General features: G+C 49.2%; 2 protein-coding genes across 5 annotated transcripts in view; both read left to right on the top strand.

The window, feature by feature from the left end:
• LOC114855700 (potassium voltage-gated channel subfamily D member 3-like) overlaps positions 1-2860 on the top strand; it is a 43389-nt gene extending 40529 nt beyond the window's left edge. For 2 of the 3 annotated variants that reach the window (XM_055509027.1, XM_029151070.3), the window contains one exon: positions 591-2860. In XM_055509027.1, coding sequence (XP_055365002.1) covers positions 591-822 — 232 coding nt within the window. In that variant the 3' untranslated portion in view covers positions 823-2860. The remainder of the gene's footprint in view (positions 1-590) is intronic. The other variant, XM_029151071.2, reaches the window with a different exon arrangement.
• Positions 2861-6121: 3261 nt separating this feature from the next.
• inka2 (inka box actin regulator 2) lies at positions 6122-15382 on the top strand. 2 transcript variants are annotated; one of them, XM_029151485.3, is made up of 2 exons: positions 6122-6570; positions 12742-15382. In XM_029151485.3, exons 1-2 carry the CDS (start codon positions 6499-6501, stop codon positions 13966-13968), a joined length of 1299 nt encoding a protein of 432 aa, XP_029007318.1. In that variant the 5' UTR covers positions 6122-6498; the 3' UTR covers positions 13969-15382. The 2 variants fall into 2 exon arrangements, with proteins under 2 accessions (XP_029007318.1, XP_029007319.1); XM_029151486.2 differs by lacking the exon at positions 6122-6570 and adding an exon at positions 7453-7916.
• Positions 15383-21874: the final 6492 nt, after the last annotated feature.

Below are 21874 nucleotides of genomic sequence, written 5' to 3'. Positions count from 1 at the left end.
TTTTAACATAAAACGTGTCTTCAGAGTAAGAGCAGGCGGCTAATGGCCGCATCTAATAGGATGAGCTAGTGTTATGTGCGTCTGTGGTCATTAGCGCAAACGTGCTGTATGTTGTGTGTCATAAAAAGATGAGCCCTATCAACCGTGAGCCCTCAATTATTTACACTTCTGATGCTGTGACGTTATACAGTTCCCTAGAAGTAAACAATGGCAGAATCTGCCCGTTCTGCTGGTTTCCATTGTGTGTCACACGCCTGTTTAAAAGCTCCCTCTATTGCGAATTGCTCCCCATCCTTTTCAGTGTAAATGAATCTAAGGACACACGCTGGAGTTACCATAAAAAATAAAGGATTATAGCAATTTCCTTTAACTACACAAAGTTGTAAGTGTAATTCACATGCGAACCACTAGAGGGAGCCGGTGGAACCAAGTTTGTGATTGACAGCATTATAGGAATGTAAGGGAGATTTGAAGAATAACCTTCATTGAGGGCAGTCTGGTGATATGTATGAACGTATTATATACAGTCTGGTCAGATACATGTTACCAGTTCTTTATTTTAGATCCTGTCTATTTTGTGCCTCTCCTAGTCGTTCTAACCTCAACCTAAGAACCGACGAAAGGATCAACTGCAAAGGTGGTCGCATCACCACGGCTATCATCAGCCTCCCATCACCCCCTGCTCTGACCCCCGATGGGGACGGCCTCCACGGGCCCCTGCAGCGGAGGCCCCCTCCGCCTCCCGGTCACCCTGCGGCCCCGAGCATCCAGACCACAATGAGCTCCGCTGGCACCAACATCGTCAAAGTCTCTGCTCTGTGACTCTTCAGCTGACGGATGAGACTCAGCACGGGGACGACGAGGGGAGGAGAGGATGAGCGACGCGCCGTGTCCGGTGTCGCCTGGTCACCAGGACGGGCACTCGGTCCGGAGTGGCCACTGACCAAGATCATGTGGAACATTGTGTGGTAGAAAACTGTATTTATGTGAAGGGAGATTCACCCTCGTCATGTCGTGTATGTACTGTAGATACGGACAGAGGTGCTGCGTTTCTAATAGATTCTAAGAGCGGCACAGGTGTTTTACAGCAAGCACTGTTGGCAAAATAAGGACGACGCAATTAGCATATTCATACAGCAGCAGATGCTGTGAACGTGCTGCAAATTCACGGTAGACTTCGGGTGAATTCACAGCGAAATAGCGAAACGGGTTTGTTGTTTGGACGACGGTATCGACTGTGGTTACTTGAACTGAGTTGGTCTTGTTTATGTTACGTGTCGTCTTAAGTATTTTGAGAAAAAACAAAGTCTGATGGTGAAAAACCCACGTTACCCATTGCTGCTGCTATCACATCACTAAAAGGTCGCTCGTTGTGTATGGTTTTATATGTGTTTATTACGGTAACGTTTCCGACTGGAGCCCGACACACGGAAAAACAGCCTTCAGACAGCGGATCTCAACTCCTACTGTCGACAGATATGTAAAGACACGAGTTTTATTTGAAGACACTCGACTCGACAAATGAAAAACAAGGAGCACAACAATAGATGCTGTTGAAATCTGTTCAAATCACTAGAGTACAAACGTTAACCTTAGCAAAAGTGGAGATAATTCAGTTTTGGTTTTAAATAGCAAAATGTGTAAATGTGACAACATTTGAAGGCGTCTAAACACTGTTGTTCTTCTGACCTGGAATCTTTCAAAGGATTTAAAAATTTTTTTTCAGTCAGAAAATCGAAGTACCCTATGACACAGTTGTGTCTGTCAAACATCTGGCGACCTCCACCTTGGACGTTTAACTAACTGTTTATGTTTTGCCACTTTTTTTTCATCCTTTTGAAATAATTCTGAACTTCTCGTATAAACAAAGAGCCTCTGACAGCAAGTTTTTAAATGGATTTTATAACTTTTAACTTACATTCAAAGAATATTGAATGGACAAAAGCACAAATGTGTTAAGACTCAGAGCCCACATTTCCAGAACTTTACACCATTTTGCATTTATATAAAACCATCTGCTTCAACTGTATGTTTTTTGAGTGGATTTGTTAAATCGTAACGGCTCCTGAGCTGCGGCAGAAGATTCAGACGTGATGTGATTAAATTACAGGAAATGGAGAAAGTTTGTGTTGGCACTGTTGTCAGTATGAGGTGAATAAAGTTAAATAATGAAAATATTCAATAAGGAATCTTGAATTGACCGATGTGGACACAAAAGTATGTTCTGAACTGAGCCCTGGTCTGATTCCTGCTGTTTAGCAGCTTAGTACTTCCCAAGTGTTTTGTGGTTATTTGTATCAAACTGTGTTTGTCTTTTCCCTGTTATTTTACTAAAGTGAGATCTCTACTTTAACTTTGTCTTTTCTGAGTCATGGAAGGTTTTTTTCCCTGTATCGGTATATTTTGTTGCATTTCTGTGTCTTGTCATGATTGAAAACCAAGCTGTGCCACCAGGATCACTTTGCCATCTTCTGTGAACAATGAAGCTGTAGTACTTTCTATGCTGCTATACAACAAATTACAATCCCTTTAGATCTGTTTTTTGTTACTTGCTGAAAATGATGAGCGGCATCCAAACTCAGCTGAACACTTTTCATCTCCATGCTTTGACCAGTTTCTTAGAAAAAGCACTATGATGATTATTTGTTGTTATCTGACAATGGACCTGAATCTAGAAGCATTGTGAAAGTCACTTTTGTAACAAAAAAGTCTTGGCATCGCTGTTTGTGTTGTTTTTTAATTATCTTTTTGAAAATGGAGCTTTTCTGTCTGTTTGCAGTGTTTACAGTATTCTGTCAGTTTATTTGTTACGACGCCTATGACGTGTCAGGTAAAAATTAAAATCTGCCACAGTCGTCAAGTGTGAACTGTGTGACTATGAACTGAAATATCTGCACAAATATCTACATTTTTCCATCTGTATATCAAACAACTGCGGGCAGACAGCAGTTTGGAGTATTTATTTATCTTTATCTTATTCTTTCTTTGCTTACTTCCCAGCGCTGAAGTTGGTCCAGTGGAAACAGACATCAAAACAAACTACAATAAAGTAAAGTCATAGGGTTGAGTCCCACTGAAGGTATGTGTGAATGTATAATTGGGATGTAAAACAATTTAAAACACACCGAAAAACAAACACAACTTCAAATTCCAAAACCTTTTGTGAACTTGCATCATTTTGTGGTAGATTCTCCCCATCGTCTACACAAAGGTAAAAAATGATAAGGAACTAATAAGGATAAGATACTGTAGCTTATGCTGAACCAGCTTAATTGATTGTGAATGTTTTGCAGGAATTATACTATACCATGACCCTTGATTCTATACAGTACTTTACCTCTATACTATGACTGCCGGTTTGGGAAGCAGAAGGTCCTTGGCTCAAACCTTACCTCTGGCACCAGGTGTGTCCTTGAGCAAGACATGTGATCCCACATGTGGCAGCACACTGCTCCCCCATGGGGATGGGTGAATTTCCCCATAGGGGAGAATTTCCAACACTGCTGGGATCAATCAAGTTTCTGAATCCTTCAGCAAAAGCCAAGACTGAGGTTCAGTTTGTGAACCGCCACCAACACCTGCTTTCTCACAGTACAGAAGCTAATGCAATAACATGCATTGACCGTTAGATGGCGGTGTTCACTCAGCTAAATGTTACAGGTGCGTGTTCTACCACTTCCAGAAGGTAAAATTATAACTGTTAAAGCTTGTCCACACAGTTAATATAACAATTTCTAATATGCTGACATTATTCTATTTAGGAATAAATGAGGGAAATAAAAAAAATATGATTTCATGTCGGTGCATCAAAACTAACAACACAATTTCTTTACATCAACATATTTTTTGACCCTTTCTTGCTTTGTGTTAATAAGTTTAAGCCAAATTTAAAGTGGTCTTGATGAAATACTGACACCTGTTCTTCCCTCCCACTCAGAGCCAAACGTTGTTTGATTTGTCTCCTATAGAGTCACTCCTCTATATTAATGTAACGTAATAATGTATGTAAAAGAACATCATCAATCACTGTAGCTTTGATAGTAGATGTCACATCTTAAGGAATTTATTGTGTTTGACTTGTGATGTAAGGGTCACAGGCTGCTGGAGCAGCCCAGCCATCACCAGGTGGGAGGCGGGGTGAAACCCCAAGCAGTCGTCAGTGTATCACAGGGTTGACACACACATACAACCCCTCACACACCTGTGGGATGACACATGGACCCCACACGTGCCCAGGTCCTAGTGTTGCGCTCCACACACAGCTTGTTACTGAGTAGTAAATCAACAAATCAACTCAACTCAAAGGGGCCTTATTCCATATGGCTCATATGAACCATATGTTATGATGATAGCCCCCCCTCCCCCCACTACCAGACAGCTACTGTCACATATGTGAGCCTGTCAATAGACTAGCTGTATCATTTATTTACAGTTTGAAGACTTTCCAGTTTACATTAATGGGCTTCATATGTGGGAACTCCGGGTTTCCAGCCTTCTCCTGTACTGGGACCAGTGTCACCTGTTGCCAAAGCAACTGTCTTGATGTATTAATACCAAGGGATATTTTTGGTCACCAGGCCCAACAGTAAACGCTAACCCTGAGCTGCAGCACATTTCAGCTTCACAGCTCAGATTTAATCTCTTCTGTTGTCTCACTCCGGCTCTGGAATCTCTGGGAGTGGCTCTGTTTTGGGAATAATGATGTCACCTGAGCTTCAACGTGTCACAACTCAGTGAGTCGGATAAAGGCTTGTTGTGGTCTGCAGTGATGTATATCCAGGCGGTTGCTTCAGTGCTGAGTAATCTGAGGAGACACTTCCTTATCCAGCGTGTCTTCACACTGGCAGCTGGGAGGAAGCACACACACACACACACACACGTACAAAGAAGCAGCTGCAGGTCGGGGTCACGTTTGGGCTCAAACCGCTTCGAATCGTGAAGAAGCCCGACGAACGTTAAATAGATGCACGTGTCGCCGTCCTGAATAAGATGCACAGTCGTGCACAGCAGGTTGAAACGTGCCGTGGGATCTATTTGTTGTAGCAACACACACACACACACACAGACGCACGCACACACACACACACACGCACACACACGCACGCACACACACACAACTAATATGGGAGGGACTTGATGTGACAGGTAACAGCTCCATCGCTGTCATTGGAGTTTTTCAAATGTTGCTGTATTCTGGTTGGTGCCCAGAGCGGCTCCACGATCCTTCCTCCAGAAGAACCGATTCAAAGGTACAAACCTGATGAACAAGCAGGCGACTGTGTGTGCGCATACAGTATCCGACCCGCAGGTTGAAGCGGCTCCTCCCTCTCAGGGGTCACCTCCTCCTACAGCGAGATGATTTACTCCTCTCCCTGTCCCCCTTGCTGTTGTTGGATTGATCTACCTCCTCCTCCTTCGCGCCGTCCATCTGGGAGAAATCACCAGCATCGTCTGTGATATTAAAGCTTCCAGATGAGGAGGCTCAGAGAAAGCGAGTGAACGGACAGAAGGAAATGCTGATTCTATCACACATGTGGTGCCGTGATCCTGTTATTCTCACTCCCTTATTGTTATTCTGCTGGATCTGATCTCCTCCGCGGACTATATGTTTGTGCTGATAAAGACATCTATACATCAGCCAGTGTTTTGCGTTTCACCGTGAATATGGTGGCGAACTTTTAAGGCAAACTAGACCTCACATGTGCCCCCTTTCACATATACAGTACAGACAGAGCTGCAACCTTTCGTAAATGTCAGATGTCCAAGGCTGCTCATGCTGCTCGGCCGCTTCCTTCCCTTGTTATTAAAGTATTACATCCAGGTCAGCAACAAAAGCCTGAGGCTCAGGTGTTTCCTCTCTGACCAGGAAACTGTCCCTGCGGCTCCTCACGTGCCCTCTTTCATCCACATCCTCCTTCACGTGCTGGTAACAACACAAGCTGCTGTCGGCGTGTGTTACCGTGAATATGTTCCACTTTATGATCCCTCACCTCCACGTTCCCAGACGTTGTAACTTCCATGAAAGAACTGATGCTGCGCCGTGCTCCGCTCGCTTGAATGAGATCCCGTCCGCCCCGAGAGACTCGCTCATTGGCGGAAGTCGGAGGAGCAACGTAAGCGCTTCTCTTGAATGGGAAAATAGCAGCGAGAGAGGGGGAAACGGCGCACACGCAGACGGAGGCGCGCGCAGCGAGCGTCTCGGCGCAGCCGCTAGAAGGACTCGTAGTCACTACTTGGAGTAAACACGTTTTCGTCATCAGGAGTGTTTCTTATTCATTTATTACCGGGCTCGCGTCATTACGAGCCGAGCGCACATTCCTCGGCAGGATTTTTTATTTTGTTGACGTTGTTTCCTGCTTGTGCACGAGAGCGTGATTAAAAAAAAGGAGAGAGAAAACCCCGAAAGGGAACCCTGAGCTGCAGAAGAGCCTTTTGAATCATGTTCGAGCGGCGACGGGCGAGACGCTGCATCTGAGATTCCTCTGTTTGAAAGCGACGATGGAACAAGAGCGCTCCAAACCAGAATGCAAGAACATGGACGCGTGTCTGAGGCGACTGAAGCAAGAACTGGTATGTGCCGTGGTCCCCACGTCTGTCATTACGACCGCCACTCCACCGTATTATTGCCCATTTTATATATGGAACATTTATATTATGTTAATTGGGGCGATTTCTAATTGTAACATAAACCCGTTTATTCTAGTTCCTCCTCTCTGTCCTCGCGGACCTCTTGCTGTCATGTGTTGGTTTTTGTAGCTGCAGTCGGACGTGCGTGTTATGTGTGCGTTTAAATCACAATAATCTGTGCGGGTTCACAGCTGTGAGCGCACCAGAGGCATGTACACATCCGCCTACACCGTCCAAGCGTGCGAGGCAGATGTCGAAGGCTTAACGAGTTCAAGACGGTCCTCTTCTTCTCCTAAGTGGGACAGTTGAGAGCGGACAAACAGATCGGCAGAATATTTGCGTCTGTAGTTTGTATTAATCATGCACAGACTGCTGCTTTTACAGCCAGTGAGTCAAAGTGGGAGTCAGAGTCCCGGGCGGCTTCATCACATCATTATGCCCTAAATTAATCTGTCAGTCTCTCTTATTTAATGTGTTCACATCCCTCCTCTAATGCATGAATTAGTTTGATGGTATTAAATTTAGACGCCTTTCCCCCCCCCCTTCTTTGAAACATGTAAGTTGCAGCCTCACTCGTTTCAAAGGAGCCTTAACTGGCACCGATTTCACTTGGAATCCTCTTCAAAGCAGATGCAGACTCTTTTTTTTCTGTCTATCCTGCCACTGGCCCACAGAAAAGCCTCACGTGGCCGCGTGTTTTGCAACGCGAGCTGCTCCGTGACTTCTTCATCTGCGGCTCCAAATTAGACACAAGTCCTTGAAGCGATGAGATGACGCCGGGAGGACATGTTGCGTTTTAGTGGCCGTATCGAGGAAAGCGCCCCCCCCCCCCCCCCCGACCATGTGGGATGCAATCTGTCCTAAAGAAAACGAGGGGCGCTGGTGCCAAGGTTGCCGCTGAGTCCCATCCAAACCCGCTCCATTTGCAAGACACAGATCACAAACATCCAAACAACCGGCGAGCAGCTCAGAGGCCCGGTTAAGTGGCTCCTCACTCCACTTGTGCTCACGCTCCGGCGACTGATGCGCCATCAAAGAGCACCGCGCATCATCCAGGCAGCCATGTCTGGAGTCAAATAACTGAAGTTGTGTGCTTTTGGTGTTTTCAGAGTGATTTGTTGTAAACACATGTAGAAGAAATGACACAAAACTAAACCAGCTTCACGTTGGAGCCCATGTGCTGTGATCAGCTCTGATTATCTTCCCCTGCTCTGCTGTGAACCAGTCGGGTTTTGTGTTTTCAGAGAGCAGTCGGGCAGAAAAACGGATTTCACGTCAGTGAAGTAAAGGTAAGGTTTGTTTACATTATGCAGCCTTCAGGGCGGGAGGAGAACTCTATAAAAAGACGTGTCGCATGAAAGTGTGAAGGCCGCGTGAAGGGGGGGGGGTAGTCTGGGTGGGGTGGCGTGAGGTCAGGCTGGAACATTTGACCTTTGACCCGACGAGCTCGGCCGACCGCATCCAGCATCCAGTCTGCTTCCATTCCTTCATTCAGAAGGCAGTAATCCACAGGATACAACAGCAACACCGAGACACATGTAAACACCGTGACTCACTATTCATAAAGCAGACGCACAAAGAGTCATGCAAACGAGTGGAGTAATGATCCGAAGCCTGACGCGGATGTGACTCATCACGTTGGCTTCGCACCTGTCTAGCGTCTCCTCAGACGCCGCCTCGGCATTAATCGGCGCCTCTGAACTCCCAGCAGCTGAAGCTGGTTTCTCGACCCGTTCGCGCCCGAGGCCACTTTCAAACGGACCGTCGTCCTGGAATCCAACGCCGGCGAACGCGAGGCCGCGACGGAAAGTGAATCGGCCGCTCATGATGTCAGAGAGGATTTATTTCGGATGCATTGTTCAGTGGTTGGACCTGAAGCCTGGTCCTTGATTCCCCCTGATGCAGCTCACAGAATATTAGGAGGCGTTACCGCGCGTTATCACACATCGGCAAACACTTGGAGCGACGATTATGTGCTAAATCCGGCCGTTAACTGTCCTTTGGAGAGGGTCGTCTTAGCAGAAATTAATTAGAGAAAACATCTGTCTGCCGCAGCTGGAAACAGACACCGGTGAGAGTGAACCGACACAATGACAAAGCACTGAATCTGGTGGGAATCTGGTGATAGAGACAGATTGAAGCCTTCAGTCCCATTTAATCCTCCCAGAGTTTTGGTTTTATCTGTCAAGCTTTGCAGATATTTGTGTCACTGTTTGAAGGAGGAACCACTGAAGGCTTTAATTTCAGGACAGAATGACGTCTCTGGACTTGACTGAGTTCTTGTGGAGCATTTGATGATCTGAGCCAGGACAAATGTCCTCACTGTTTCCTAATGGCCGATCATTATGGATTAGCTGTGTGTCTCCATTCTCATTGGCTGAAAGCGTTGCTGTTGCTTGTTTCCCTCGCACGCGTGACTGACGACATTCAGCTCAGACACCACGGAGGCATTCATGGCCGTGTGAACAGTAATTTGTTTCTTTTGGTGAGCGCCGTGCCGCTTTATTGCCCTCTCCATCGTGACCCCGGGGTCGCCGGCGTCGTGTCCCACAGCTCGTTCACAGAGATCACTGTGTCCCCGGGACAGAGACCCATTCCTGTCCTTGACCCTCACAGCCGGCTATTCATTTTTTAATTAGGGGTGGAGGTGGAGGAGGGTGGAGCTGCTGGCCGGCTCCATCTAAACAGGAAGACCTCTAGCGTCTGATAACCTTGGCCTCGCTGTTTCCTCCCCTCAAGCCAATAACAAACAAACAACAGTGAATGGCTGCATTCTGTAGCCGGAATAGAGCAGGTTTGTTTTTTCTTATTTTATTTGTTGGTCAGCGAACACATCATGCATGCACAGGCATGTACGCTCAAAGGACACTGGTCAATACGAGCTGGGTGTATTTGCACAGGGACTTTATTTTTCCCCCTGCAGTTAATCACTTAGCATTGATTTATTTATACCGCTGGTATTTAATTTGCTCACGTGCATATCGAGCGGTTTCTGGGCGACGCCTCAACGTGGACGGTTCTTAATGTGAGAAGATAAAATAATCACTCGCTTGTTCTTTTGTTTAAATGAAAATGGCTTTTTAATAAGCCTCCGCTCGGCGTTATTTAAAAGGCTGCCAGCCATTGTTCTTAAACTTTGAAGCACTAGGCCCTTAATTGGCAATTATGTCCGCTCGACTGGCAGAAGAAGAAGAAGAGGAAGAAGAGGATGCGGGTGGGGAAGGAGGGAGCGTCTGGACTGTCTCAAACTCTATTCACTCTTGCTTTTTTTTATAATGATCTTTTTATAGGACTGCACGCTTGATGAAATAGTCGGAGGCTTTGGTTCAAAAGAACGATTTAACTAAACTTCAGTCGACTGGGTTAATGGCGCCACTGTTTGTGAGCAACACAGCGTTTCCCCGCAGCCTCGGCCGCGTCCCGCTCCTCTTGTTAAATTAAACAAGGCAGGCGCCCGCCTCGCCTGCGTGTTCTGGGTTCTGGTGGGGACCTCGAGGTGCTCGCGGACCGTAGGCCTCGTGAAGCCCGCGTCTTCGGCTGAGAGGACGACGGGCGTCTGTGTCCGAGCAGACGTCATCCCGAAGTCACTTTCAGGAGCGCGAGCAGACGGCGGATTGAGCCGCAAAGTTCCGAGCTGATGTGACAGCGGCTGCATTTCGCTGGCGTGACAAAGGTGGAGTAATGAGGTTCAGCGGACTGCTTTTTCCGCCGCTGGCTGCCTGGGGAACAATGAATTATTAATGTCGCCCTAAAATAGAAATACCAACAAACAACCAAACTCAACCAAGGGTTTAAATAACCAGAGGGAGCGTCTTCGTTTTCAGGATAATGCAAAAGTTGTGTGCCAGTGTTACATTAGCGCGTATTTGTTTTGCTAGTGCTGCCTTTCAGATGGCGTTAGAATAATCCACGCAGCAGATAATATATCAAAAGCAGATGTAATGTATTTAAATGGCCCAGATTGAAGTGTCAGATCAGAGCCAGTGGATCCGCACGCGCTTTTCTGGAGGCGCCTGAAGCCCAACACAAATGATCTCATCTTTACATGTTTTTGACCTTTGATGTGGAGGGAAGTAAATCGTACTTACGTGCACCTTCTTGGGCTCCGTCAGGACACGGGCAATTACAGCTAATGGAGTCGGCCATATGTGGAAGGCAGAAGACAAGGCGCAGCCGACTCGGCTAATTATACCTGTCTTCGATTCGAGCTCGGGCTTTTGTTTCCAGCTTTTGCACCGATAGGCTCATTATCTGATCCTGGAGCGTATTCACGCCCTGCGCACCTACTCAGCCATATGTCAGCGCCGAGCAACGCAACCTCACCAGCGTTTCACTGGTAACTGATTAGGAAGGAAAGCTGGAGAGTAAAGTCTCCTTGGAGTCGTTAGGTTAAAAATCACTTTTTACTCCAACAACATTTGCAACAGTTATAACAAATTTCCACCAAATCCCTCATTGTAGCCAAAGAAAATGTTTTTAAATGTTTTCCTTCTGGGCAACGAGAACGTCTAGTCGATGGATTTCACTAAGGCAGAAAAATAACAATGTACTTTTATTACCAGCATTTGCTCGTGTTCTCATATGACCCACGCTCTGCGTCTCCATCTTCTTCTCACGGTGCTTTTAGGACAGTGACTGTACCCCCCAGTATCACAGCCTTACCCCCCCCCCCCCCCCCCCCTCGTCATATGTTCTTATGTTGTCATCCATAATTGAATCTATCAACAGTTTTCGCTTCGGCGTCTAAACATATGGCGAGGGATCCCTCCTCCCCTCTCCTCCCCCTTCCTCCCCTCCTTCCTCAACCACCCGGCTGACTCTCACCACCGCCTCGCTTTCTGTCACTACACCCCCCCCACTCATTGTCAGTCCATCCCTGCCCGAGTAACCCCGCTCCCCCCGCCATTAGGGGATTAGAGTCTAGACGGGCAGCTCTGATTGGCCGTTAGGCCCAGCGGTGGCCTTCCATCGGACACGGATATAGGGCCAGGCAGAAAGGTGAGAGACAGTGACAGGCTGCTAGACGTGCAGACTAACAACAAGGGAGACACACGGGGACATCCATACCTCCTGCTCTGAGGTTATTAAAGGTAAGGTGTGAGTTTCATTGCTGAGGGTTAGAAACAGAAGCAGCTGCTGTTAATTGGAGGGGTTTTATTGTTTCAGTCAAACTGTATTTATTTTTTTATGGTAGCTATTAATTCTGTGTTGTGGTTCAACCCATTGGTTTATGGTATATGCAGAATAAAGTTCAGTCTGCTGTAGGTGAGCTTTGTAGGTTTCCCACCAACATTTTCCCACGAACTGTAGCGCGTTTCTTCAAATTCCTGACATACTTTGTGTCATATTCCCATAAAGGTAAAAAGAAATAGGAGGAGGGATTTGGCAGGTTTTCTCGTCTGTCAGTTACTTCCTTTAGAAGCAACGTGTGCGTGTAGCAGAAGTCGTGCAGGCCTGCAAGTCACAATACAGGTCAGGACGAGAGGCTGCCGCTGGGCTTCGTGCCTTCAGCACAGCTTGGTTGGTACGATCACATGGCTCCCACTTAGACAGATGAGAGCAGGAAGAGAGGATAAAAGCCGAGTGTGCACAGAGGGAAGACAAAGAGTCCGGAGGAGAGAGCGAATATGGATTAAGGTAAATGGAAGGAAGCAAGAAGAAAAATGGAGAGTGGATTAAAGCCGGGACAGAAACAGCAGCTCGTCTGTTTTACAGCTGTCGTGGCTCTGACGGTCTCACACAGGCCATATGGGACCGCCATCCAAAACTAGGTCACATGGGCCACGATTAGACAAGGTGTGCATCCCAACATGTACGAGAGGAGCAAAGAGTGTCACTGTCTGAGAGCAAATCAGGTCACTTCCTGTGTTTTTATTAATTAATATGTGAATTGAAAGCTTCTGGCGCTCTCAGATGACTGTGCGTAATCGGATTTGTGCTGGTGCCGAGATAAATGAGCATGAGGGGGTGGGCAGTGAGGAAGTCAGTGTTTGATGGATGAGATGGGTTCTGCAAGAGGCTGAGAAGTCAAGTGATTGAATTGCTGAGCGATAAAAGTCTAACGTTCGCAGTCTCATCATCGTCTCTTTGCTTTTCCTCTCCGCCCACACGCAGGTGTCCATGAAAGAAGCCGGAGATGGCCTCCACGCTCAGATGAATTCAATGATGGGAGCCCTTCAGGAACTCAAGCTCCTTCAGGTCCAGACAGCGCTAGAGAACCTCGATATTTCCCGCCGGCCGATAAATCGAGGGATCCCACGTCCTGCTGCGGCAGCTTCCGGTCCGGCGAAGGATCGCACGTCCTGCGGTTTGAGTCCGAGCACGCTCATGGAGCCCGAACCAAGTCCGACGCCAAGTCCGAGGCAGTCTGTGGACAGCAGGAACAGCGTCGGCCAAGGCGACCGCAGTCCATCCCGAGACAGAAGCAGCCTGGGCTCCTCGTCGTCCTCCTCGTCCAGTCTGGACAGCGAGAGTGAGACAAGTGAAAGGAGCCCAAGAACAGCGCGGAGCGAGAACGACCTCCAGTCTGTGCCCAGGAGGTGGTCGGGGTACACCACCCCCCAGGTGGACTTCTACGGGCCGGTGGTGGGAAACCCTCCCCCAGAGCCGTACCCCCACGCGCCGGCTCCCGGCCACTCCCGGGCGGTGGACCTGCCCGGCATCCTCTACAGCCTTTCCAGAGAGGGCCCCTCGCTAGACAGCGACTACTCCCAGGACAGCGCCGACGACGCCGGCGACTGGACGTCCTCGCTCATGAGCCGCAGTCGCAACCGCCAGCCGCTGGTGCTGGGCGACAACGTCTTCGCCGACCTGGTGGGCAACTGGCTGGACCTGCCCGAGGTGGAGAGGGAGGAGGCGGGGGTGGAGGAGAGGAGGAAGGGGAGGGGAGAGCGGGCGGCCAGCGGGGGCGCGGAGCGGCCGGACTCGCCGGCCCACCCCCTGCGGCTCAGCCGCTCGCAGGAGATCTGCAGGAGGTTCTCCCTCACCACCAACATCTTCAAGAAGTTCCTGCGCAGCGTGCGGCCCGACAGGGACAAGCTGCTCAAGGAGAGGCCGGGCTGGATGGCCCCCGAGCTGCCGGAGGGCGACCTCTTCAAAAGGCCCAAGAAGGTAGTCCCCAAAGGCCCGAAAGGCAGCTTCTACCTGCCGTTCTGGGCCAACGGGCCGCAGGGCAAAGGGCGGTGTCCGCACTTAGCCGAGCTGGAGCAGCAGCACCGCCGGCACCTCGCCCACTTCCACCAGCAGCCGTTCGCGGGGATCCGGTTGGACAGGAGGCAGGCCGAGGCCGGACTGGAGAGAATGCAGCCGTTGTTTGACTACAACACAGCTGTGTGGGTGTGACGGGCGCTCAGACGGAAGGAGGGACGGGTGCTGCAGCCAACAAACGACTGGGTCCAAGAACAAACCGAACTAAAGAACCTCGCGGCCGAGCGTCGCCGTTCTCCAGCAACTGAGAGGTTCTCAGGGCAACAAAAGCTAAACTGTATCTAAGAATCTCAGTGAGCGACTTTTTAAAGGTTTTTGTATCATGCAAGTTTTTTACTCTTTCACTTTTCTTCTGGGGTGTTTGTATGTTTGTATGTATGTGCAAGTGCATCAAAAGTCGGTACGCTGAAATTCTCAGAATGTCACCATCGACACACTTCGGTACGGGACACCTCGCGTGCATCTCACCCCTTTGCATGAATGAACGTACAGCTGTTACTCAACGCACTGCCACTGAACGCCCAGCTCCGCTCCCAACGCGGTGCCGGCGCGTTGGAAGCTCAGGTTTAACTGAACCGGCCTCTCGTTCGCCGAGCTCAGGGAGGGAATGCTGTGACACGCTGCCTTTTCAGACTTAGGTTTCAAACAGAGTCTCTCTGCACGGCAGGCGTCAGTCCTCGGGGGCTGTTAGCAGAGAGGCAGCCAACCCCTGGTACCGACCGACTGCCATCTGGTACCCGGACGTTATGTAAAGCCTGTTCCCGCAGGCTTGAGGCAGACAGCGAGTGGTCGGATGATCCTGAACCCAATGGGACCATGGCGCTCCGTGCTGCATATACAAGGGAGGGCACACGAGTTTAGGCAATGGGGGGGGGTTAAATGTACAGAGCATTGTACATATTTGCCATGGTCACAGCTGCAGCAATAACAGACACTTCCTGTAATGTCCCATCGCATGGTTTTCAGTACTGTCATGTTTAGATCGTTTAACATCATGACAAGTAAATTCTTGTCCGGTGCCACCGGACCTAAACCGAAACGAACGAGGCACCCAAACAGCATTTCGTAGTAATTAAAAGCAATGCATGGATTCTTCTCACGCTCATATCAGCACCAGGACTCCCTCAGGATTGCGTAGAGCACTGCCTGTGCTGATAAAACACACAGGACCACAGTTATGCAAAGACAATCTGATGCTCTAACTTATTAAGACGATAATAACGCTCATTTCACTCTGTTTTAATTGTGATATCTGATCCACTTAGCCCCGCGGGGATTAGGCCCGAGGCCCAGTGGATCCATATGGTGGCGTCTCAGCATTCAGGTCAATGCAGACACGCTGAGGCAGCCTGAGATGTCCGGTCACACACTACAGTACGTGTGTGTGCATGTAACAGCTGTTTCTTCCTATCTACAGATGTCAAGGTGTCATTTTCAGCACTGTTGTTGATATTTTTCATCAGGGTTCTGCGAACCTCCAGTAGTGATTCTGTGTCGTGCACTTTCAAACTGTCACCGACTCTTTGTAAATTAAATCTGCTTTCAGAAACTGTTGGCTTCTGTCTTTTTCCTGCAGATGATACAATCAGACTAATCGCATTACGATAAAGGTCCTAGATCAGAATCACGGAGCAACTTGTGCGGCTGATCTGCACAACAGCTGAGGTGTGAGATCTGCTCGTCATTTAAACCAATAAACCGCCGCGTGGTGAAATGCTGAATAAACGGCAGACTCACTGAAGGCTGAGTGTGTGAGACTGAACAGGATCCGTGTCTGGGCCTCTCTCCTGTTAAGTGCTGTTGCTGGTTCACTGAGGGTGAAGCAGGTCACTCGCTGGCTGTGGCTAAAATGATTCTAAATCTGTAGCGCAACTCCATCAGGCTCCTCAATAAATAAAACAAGGGCGCCGTGAACTCTGCAGCCCGGCGTTGAACGCAGCCTCTGATGCTTTCTAGCAGATACACAGTCAGTTCTGTCCCCGCGGACCTAGAAAAGAGAGAGACGTCCTGGAAACGGCTGCATCCTAAAATGACTGATGTGTAACTGATAGAAAGAAAACCTTCATCTGACGGTTGGTGAGAAATAACAGAAATATAAGGCGTTTGAGAGAAGATTTGCATTCTGAATTTTTAGAAAAGTAAATTATTATAAGAAGAATAATAGGAATAAGAATGTGTGTGTGTGTGTGTGTGTGTGTGTGTGTGTGTGTGTGTGTGTGTGTGTGTGTGTGTGTGTGTGTGTGTGTGTGTGTGTGCAACAACAGCTGCAGCCGTAGTCCCTTTTCCTCTGGCTCAGTTTCCCCCGGGACCCCAGCAGTGGACTGACTGTCTCACCCCCCCCTCCTCCTCCTCCGCTCCCCATTCGTCAGCTGTCGCTCTCTCACAGCGTCGCTCCCACCACGTATCTGGGGCACGCGGAGCACGGGTGTCGAGCTTCACAGGTCAGACTGCGCGCGCCAGGGCTGAACACAAACACGGGACCGCGTCGTGGTTCGGCAGCGATAACACGACTAACGTGATGTTCACCGATGCGCCGGTGTCTGCGCATGCGCCTGCTTCGCCCTCTGCTCCAATGACCCCCCAGCTGCGCGGCCACGCGGCTCCACCTTGACCCTCGGGAATGTGCTCGCGTTTCACTTTTCGTGACCCAGGGTCCAGATCCGTCACTCAGCGCGGCTTTCCTGCAAGAAGTTCCCACAGGAAACACGAGCCGTCCACCCGCGCTCTCACACAGACACGCACGCTGCGGTCCGGCGGAGCCGCGCACAAACGCCCGCACTCTGGAAATGACAGGCTGCGTCTTAAAGCCGCGAAGCAGAGCCAGATTTGGCAGCGAGACTTGAATCTAGGGCGAATTATTTGGGATTTAACATCTGGCCGCTTTGCGGCGCCGCGCTTATCGTCCACCATAAGTCTCGCGCTGCCTTGTGCTGCTACATGCAGCAAAAGAGGAACTTCACACGCGAAGCGGCGCCGCATTAAGCGTCATTAACCCGCGGCGCGTAATGAGGTGAAGGGGCCACGGCGTTCAGAACGGAGTTAATGCTGCAAAGTAAAGGTCGCACTTAGTTATCAGAGCTCAGCGCATTATTCTCAGGCTGATGATGCGTTCACGGGTCACACTTTATCCACCCGGCGATGCTCTTCTGCCGCCCGCTGAGCTCTGCAGCGCCATTATCACGTTTCTACAGGACACTGCAAAGCCCAATAATGGAAAAGCAGCTTTTTGACTGGTTAGAAAGCTTGAATCAAACATAAAAGATACAACATGCAGTAATCACTGGACGGGGTTTGACTGTGATTCTATCTTCTCTCATCCCAAAATCAGGCTGCGTTCTGTCAGTGCAGGGATTTCACTCCGACAGGTGAAGCCCACGCAGAGGGAACGTCTCCCCGCTTTGATCCGCGTCCCGTCTGCCGCGTCTCCAGTGGATCCGAGCAGCGCCGTTGTTCCGCGGATGTCGGCTCTCGGCCCCCCCGCTGAGTCCTGCCGGTGGAATCTTCACGGGGGGCGAAGTCACCAGCAGCGATGCTGCATGTGCGGTGGGATTTACAGGAGTGGAGCAGTCGGAGGATTCGTTTTGCTTAAACAGGGTCAATCATTATTCAGTAGTCTGAGTGCATCAAACCACAAGGGCCACAAGTGCATTATAATAATAGGTTTATGACTCTGGGCACATCATAAATCTAATAATATTCAAAGGTCTCATCACTTTATAGACTAAACAAAATAAGAAGCAGAAAAAAGTCAGTAATAGTTATTTTTCACAGCTCCTCCTGGATCATCATCATCATCATCATCATCACAGGAGCTGGCTTCCGGAGGGAGGGAGACTCCTCCACCTCCTCCTCCTCCTCCTCTGATGCGACCGGCGTCTCCTGCTGACGGCTGCTTAGACTTCACCATCCTCTTAAGAGCGAAAGCGTGGCTTTTGGTGACGGCAGAGAATGTCGGAGCCCCGGCCGCTCTCGTCTCTGCAGGGCGCCGCTCTCGCGTTCCCCATTTCAAACGCCGGTGGACACGTCCAGGCACCGACTCTGCGCCTCCTTCGCCCTGTTTATTGCCCCTCTCCCTGCATTTCTGTCATACGCACACTCTGCCCCCGGGGGGTTCTGCCTCTTCCCCGCTTTCATTAAATCATAAACCGAGGGCCAATCTGCGCTTCGTCATCATTAATCCAGATTAAAGCAAAGTCTCCAGCTCTGGCTAACACCCACACGCACTTAAAGCTGCATCCTCGCACTCAACATTTAGGTATTTGGAGAAACAGATGTATTGTTTTTTTCACATGCCATGGTTTTGGGATTGACATTTGCTCCTGCGTTGATCCTCCGCTACCTGGCGATTTGAATATTTCTCTCCAAACCCAACTAACCAGCCTGGCCCCGCTGTCTCCCCACGTTTCCCTCCACGTCTGTTTCGGTGCCAGAGCAGATTTTTCACGTGGAGAGTCGTGTAGGCGAACACCACTGCAGCTAATGCGTTCTCCAGGCTGGAGCTTCAGGCTGCACATGGACCCAGTAAGCAGATGATGCTGATGATGATGCTGATGATGCTGATGATGATGATGATGATGATGATGATGATGATGATGATGATGATGATGATGATGATGATGACAGAAATGTTCTATCAAACTTGAAGAGGATAAAGGTTGAAGAGGAAGATTTTCCTCTGGTTTGGTGTAAGATACTCAGTGAGCATTAGCATCATCACCTAGAGCCTTACAACCTCTTGACCACAGAAATCTGAGCAGAAAGAAAACGACGTAACATATTGGATTTTCCGTTGCAAATGTTGACGTGCTGGTGTTTTTTCTGCTTCTTTGTTGTTTTACATGTGTTTTGAGGCCAACGTAAGTTATTATGCTCAATAATTTTATATTGCTATTTCACGTCATGTTTTGCAGGTACTGGGTGATAGAACATATTTATATTGATTAGTGCTCCAGCTGTGACCTCTAACCTTCCTCTGAATGTCCCATCAGCTCAGCACCAGTGAATTTATCCATACAATTTCAATTTCCTGCCGCCGATCGGTCGCATGCGATGTGTTATTTGCAGCCGGGGCGGAAAAAGCGCGAGGAACAAACACGTTTGCGCTTTCCTCTCATCCTTCTCACTGAGCCTCAGGGGACGGACTCGCTAAACACGGTCCCAGTTCTGTCTGCAGCCGCGTTCCGCTCCCTGCGACGGGTGGCCCACAGCATCTAAAGTCCTCATTGTCACGCGTGCAGGAAAAATGGCTCTGCTTCAGCGAATTTCCTCTGAGAGGAAAAGAAACGGGACGTGGTCGTTCCCGGGTTTCAGACCAGTGGGTGAACAAGATGTTCAATCTGTGGTTTATTATTAAACAGCCACATTTAGTGTTGATGCGACTCAGCTGCCTGACCAACCTTCTGCCATATTGTATAGTTAATATTTAATAGAGGTCAAAGGTCAAAGAAGACATTAGTGAGTTTTAAAGCAGGTTTCACACTCTGTCGCCTTTTCACCTTCAGCTCATCTTTTTCCTGCTCTTAAGCCCTGACCTGTCCCCCGCCTCATCTTCTCCTGCCTCCTCACACTTCATGCTATTTTCCTTATCGGTCCACTTTCCTCCTACACACTCGTCCAGGCCATTGTGCTCGGTGACGCCGTCGCCTCCAGTCAAAACCCGAGCGCACAACACGTCGCTGAGCCGCCGCGGGATGAACGCCGATACTCAGTCACAGCTGAAATGTCACAGCAGCCGCTCGTTGTGGTCACAGGGATTCCTCCACAGCTGAGCAGGAGACGCGACTGGGCTCAGGGTTGGAGCCTTTCACTGCAGAATCCAGTGCGAGCAAATGACGGCTGCTAAATTAGAACAGCTTAGTGGGAAGATGAAAAGATGGAAATCCACGTGTTTCTCTTAAAGACTTGTATTGAGTTAGGTTTAAGATTTAAATGCTACTGACTCGAACCAAGACATGGGTCAAAATGAAGCTAAAATCTGTGTTCAAGTATATTTTATCTGAAATGTAATTTATTTTCTTTTTTTTTTCGACAGCGAGAAAAATAATGTTGATGGAAAAGTGAGGAGTTACCAGTCTAAACCAGTTATCCCAGTAAGGCTGGACCCCATCCCACACTTTCACAGGAGGATGCTGGAGTCACAAAGCTACTGTTGGCAGCTGCTCGGCTCCGTACAGGCCTCAGTTTGAGCCGTGAACAGATCTGCTTAAACTGATCTTTGCAGTGCAGTCGAGAGCGCGGGTTTAAGGCACAGCTGCATTTCCCAAACAGTCCAACTATTATTATGTGCTGTATTTATAGCGTGGTGCCATGGAGGGCAGCTGAGGCGCTCATTAGTTCATGCAGGTTTGAGCACATTACTAACACACCTCATGTGTTGCATCAGCACAGAGTGCGGGGAACCGTTTGCAATAATTGCGTTAACTTTTAATTCGAGGTGAGTGTGAGGAAGGAGCGGGAGGAGGCAGTGCCCTGAATATGAACAGGAGGAGCAGGAGGAGGAGAAGGAGGAGAAGGAGCAGGAGGAGCAGCGTGATGATGGGATGAGATGAGACATTCGCTACTGCCCCTGAGGAGGAGCAGGGCTGGGAAAGCCTGATGAGGAGAGTGTGTGTGTGTGTGTGTGTGTGTGTGTGTGTGTGTGTGTGTGTGTGTGTGTGTGTGTGTGTGTGTGAAACCTGACCCCGTTCTCCATCTAACATACAGTAAAAACTGCAAAATATGGCTGCGTACAGTCAGAAGTCAGTGCATGCATGGACCCCAGGGTGCAGGGAGCTGCGTCTCACTTCACCTCAAGCTTCCCTCAGCTCCGTGATCGACGCCCTCAGACGGACCCCAAATTAAAGACGTGGCTTCGAACCCTGACCCCTGTGCAGCTGCTGCGGCCTGGCAATTAGAGGGCACTCCTCTCCGATCCGACGCAAAGCTGAGGCAGCTGCCGACGGCCCTTAAAATATCACCACAGGTCCCAGTGACCCCCCCCCCCCCCCCCGCTGCTGGGAGGACCCTATGCATCTGCACACACACAGACAAGCACTGGACACAACGAACGATTCAAATCCACACAAAGCTTGAGACAGTTTGCAGCGATACACAAATGTGTGTGCTTGATGGACCCATTTATAAACAGTAATGAACAAAGGATGCAGATGCTATTTGTGTCATTCCCCCGGAGAAACCTCCACCTCGTCTCCTCCTCGGCTTCTTCAAGTTCAGCAGAGCAGTGACCATTAAACATTTAACTGCTGACTTCCACTAGTTTCTCAGAGCAACAAAACCCTTTTTTTCCTCAGCACATGAATATGCAAGGAGGCCGTGCGCGTGCCCGAGCGCCGCCGCCCGCGTAGCCTCGCGTCACATCGTGTGGTGCCGAGGCCCAGTGCTGGAACACTAACCCACTGAGCCACGGGCTCCGCGGGCTCCTTCTGTGTCACGGCCTCCGTTTCTGTGTCATCGCATGCGGGAAGCCAGCGACCTGCAGCGGTGACCACGCGGTCGTGTGGAGTGGGTGGAGTCTCAGCGACCCGCTGACGTCACATCGACGCTGTTGGTTCACAAAGTAGTTCAGAGCAGCTCGGACAAAAAGATCCATTTGACATGCTTTTTAATGAGATTTGAATTTGAATGTTGAATAGAGAAGAGCCTTAGAGTCCGCTGCCTTTATTAGGTGGCGAAGTGTCCACGCAACAGGAAACAGGAAGTGATGTAACACCAAAGAAGAAACATACAACAGACAAGACCATGGCTGCTCCAAAGGCCAGAGGACTGGATTCACAGAGAGGGCACCAAACAGTGAAGGTCAGTGACAAACATTAGTCAGTGGAGCTGCCCGGCGTCATCACAGAGCGCTGTTGCTCAAAGGCACCAGGGTGGTATTTAATATGGAGGAGGATTATTCATTCATCCCCACAGTTGCCACTTGCTGTAAACCCACAGCACATCTAACCTGAAGGCATCTGCTGCCCTATTTACAGAAGACAGTGACTCAGGGAGTTGGTCTGTAGCTGAGTTTAATTAAAAACGTGAACGGTGTCAGGCCGTTTCT

The sequence above is a fragment of the Betta splendens genome, chromosome 5 (genome assembly GCF_900634795.4).
Source record: "Betta splendens chromosome 5, fBetSpl5.4, whole genome shotgun sequence".
Taxonomy (NCBI): Eukaryota; Metazoa; Chordata; class Actinopteri; order Anabantiformes; family Osphronemidae; genus Betta; species Betta splendens.
This window is presented reverse-complemented; position numbering and strand designations above follow the sequence as displayed.

Bases quoted from the DNA above. Each gene is read 5' to 3' on its own strand.
- inka2 (XM_029151485.3), top strand. From the start codon at position 6,499: ATGGAACAAGAGCGCTCCAAACCAGAATGCAAGAACATGGACGCGTGT. The intron at 6,571-12,741 runs GTATGTGCCGTG...GCCCACACGCAG, and splicing joins GGCGACTGAAGCAAGAACTG to GTGTCCATGAAAGAAGCCGG.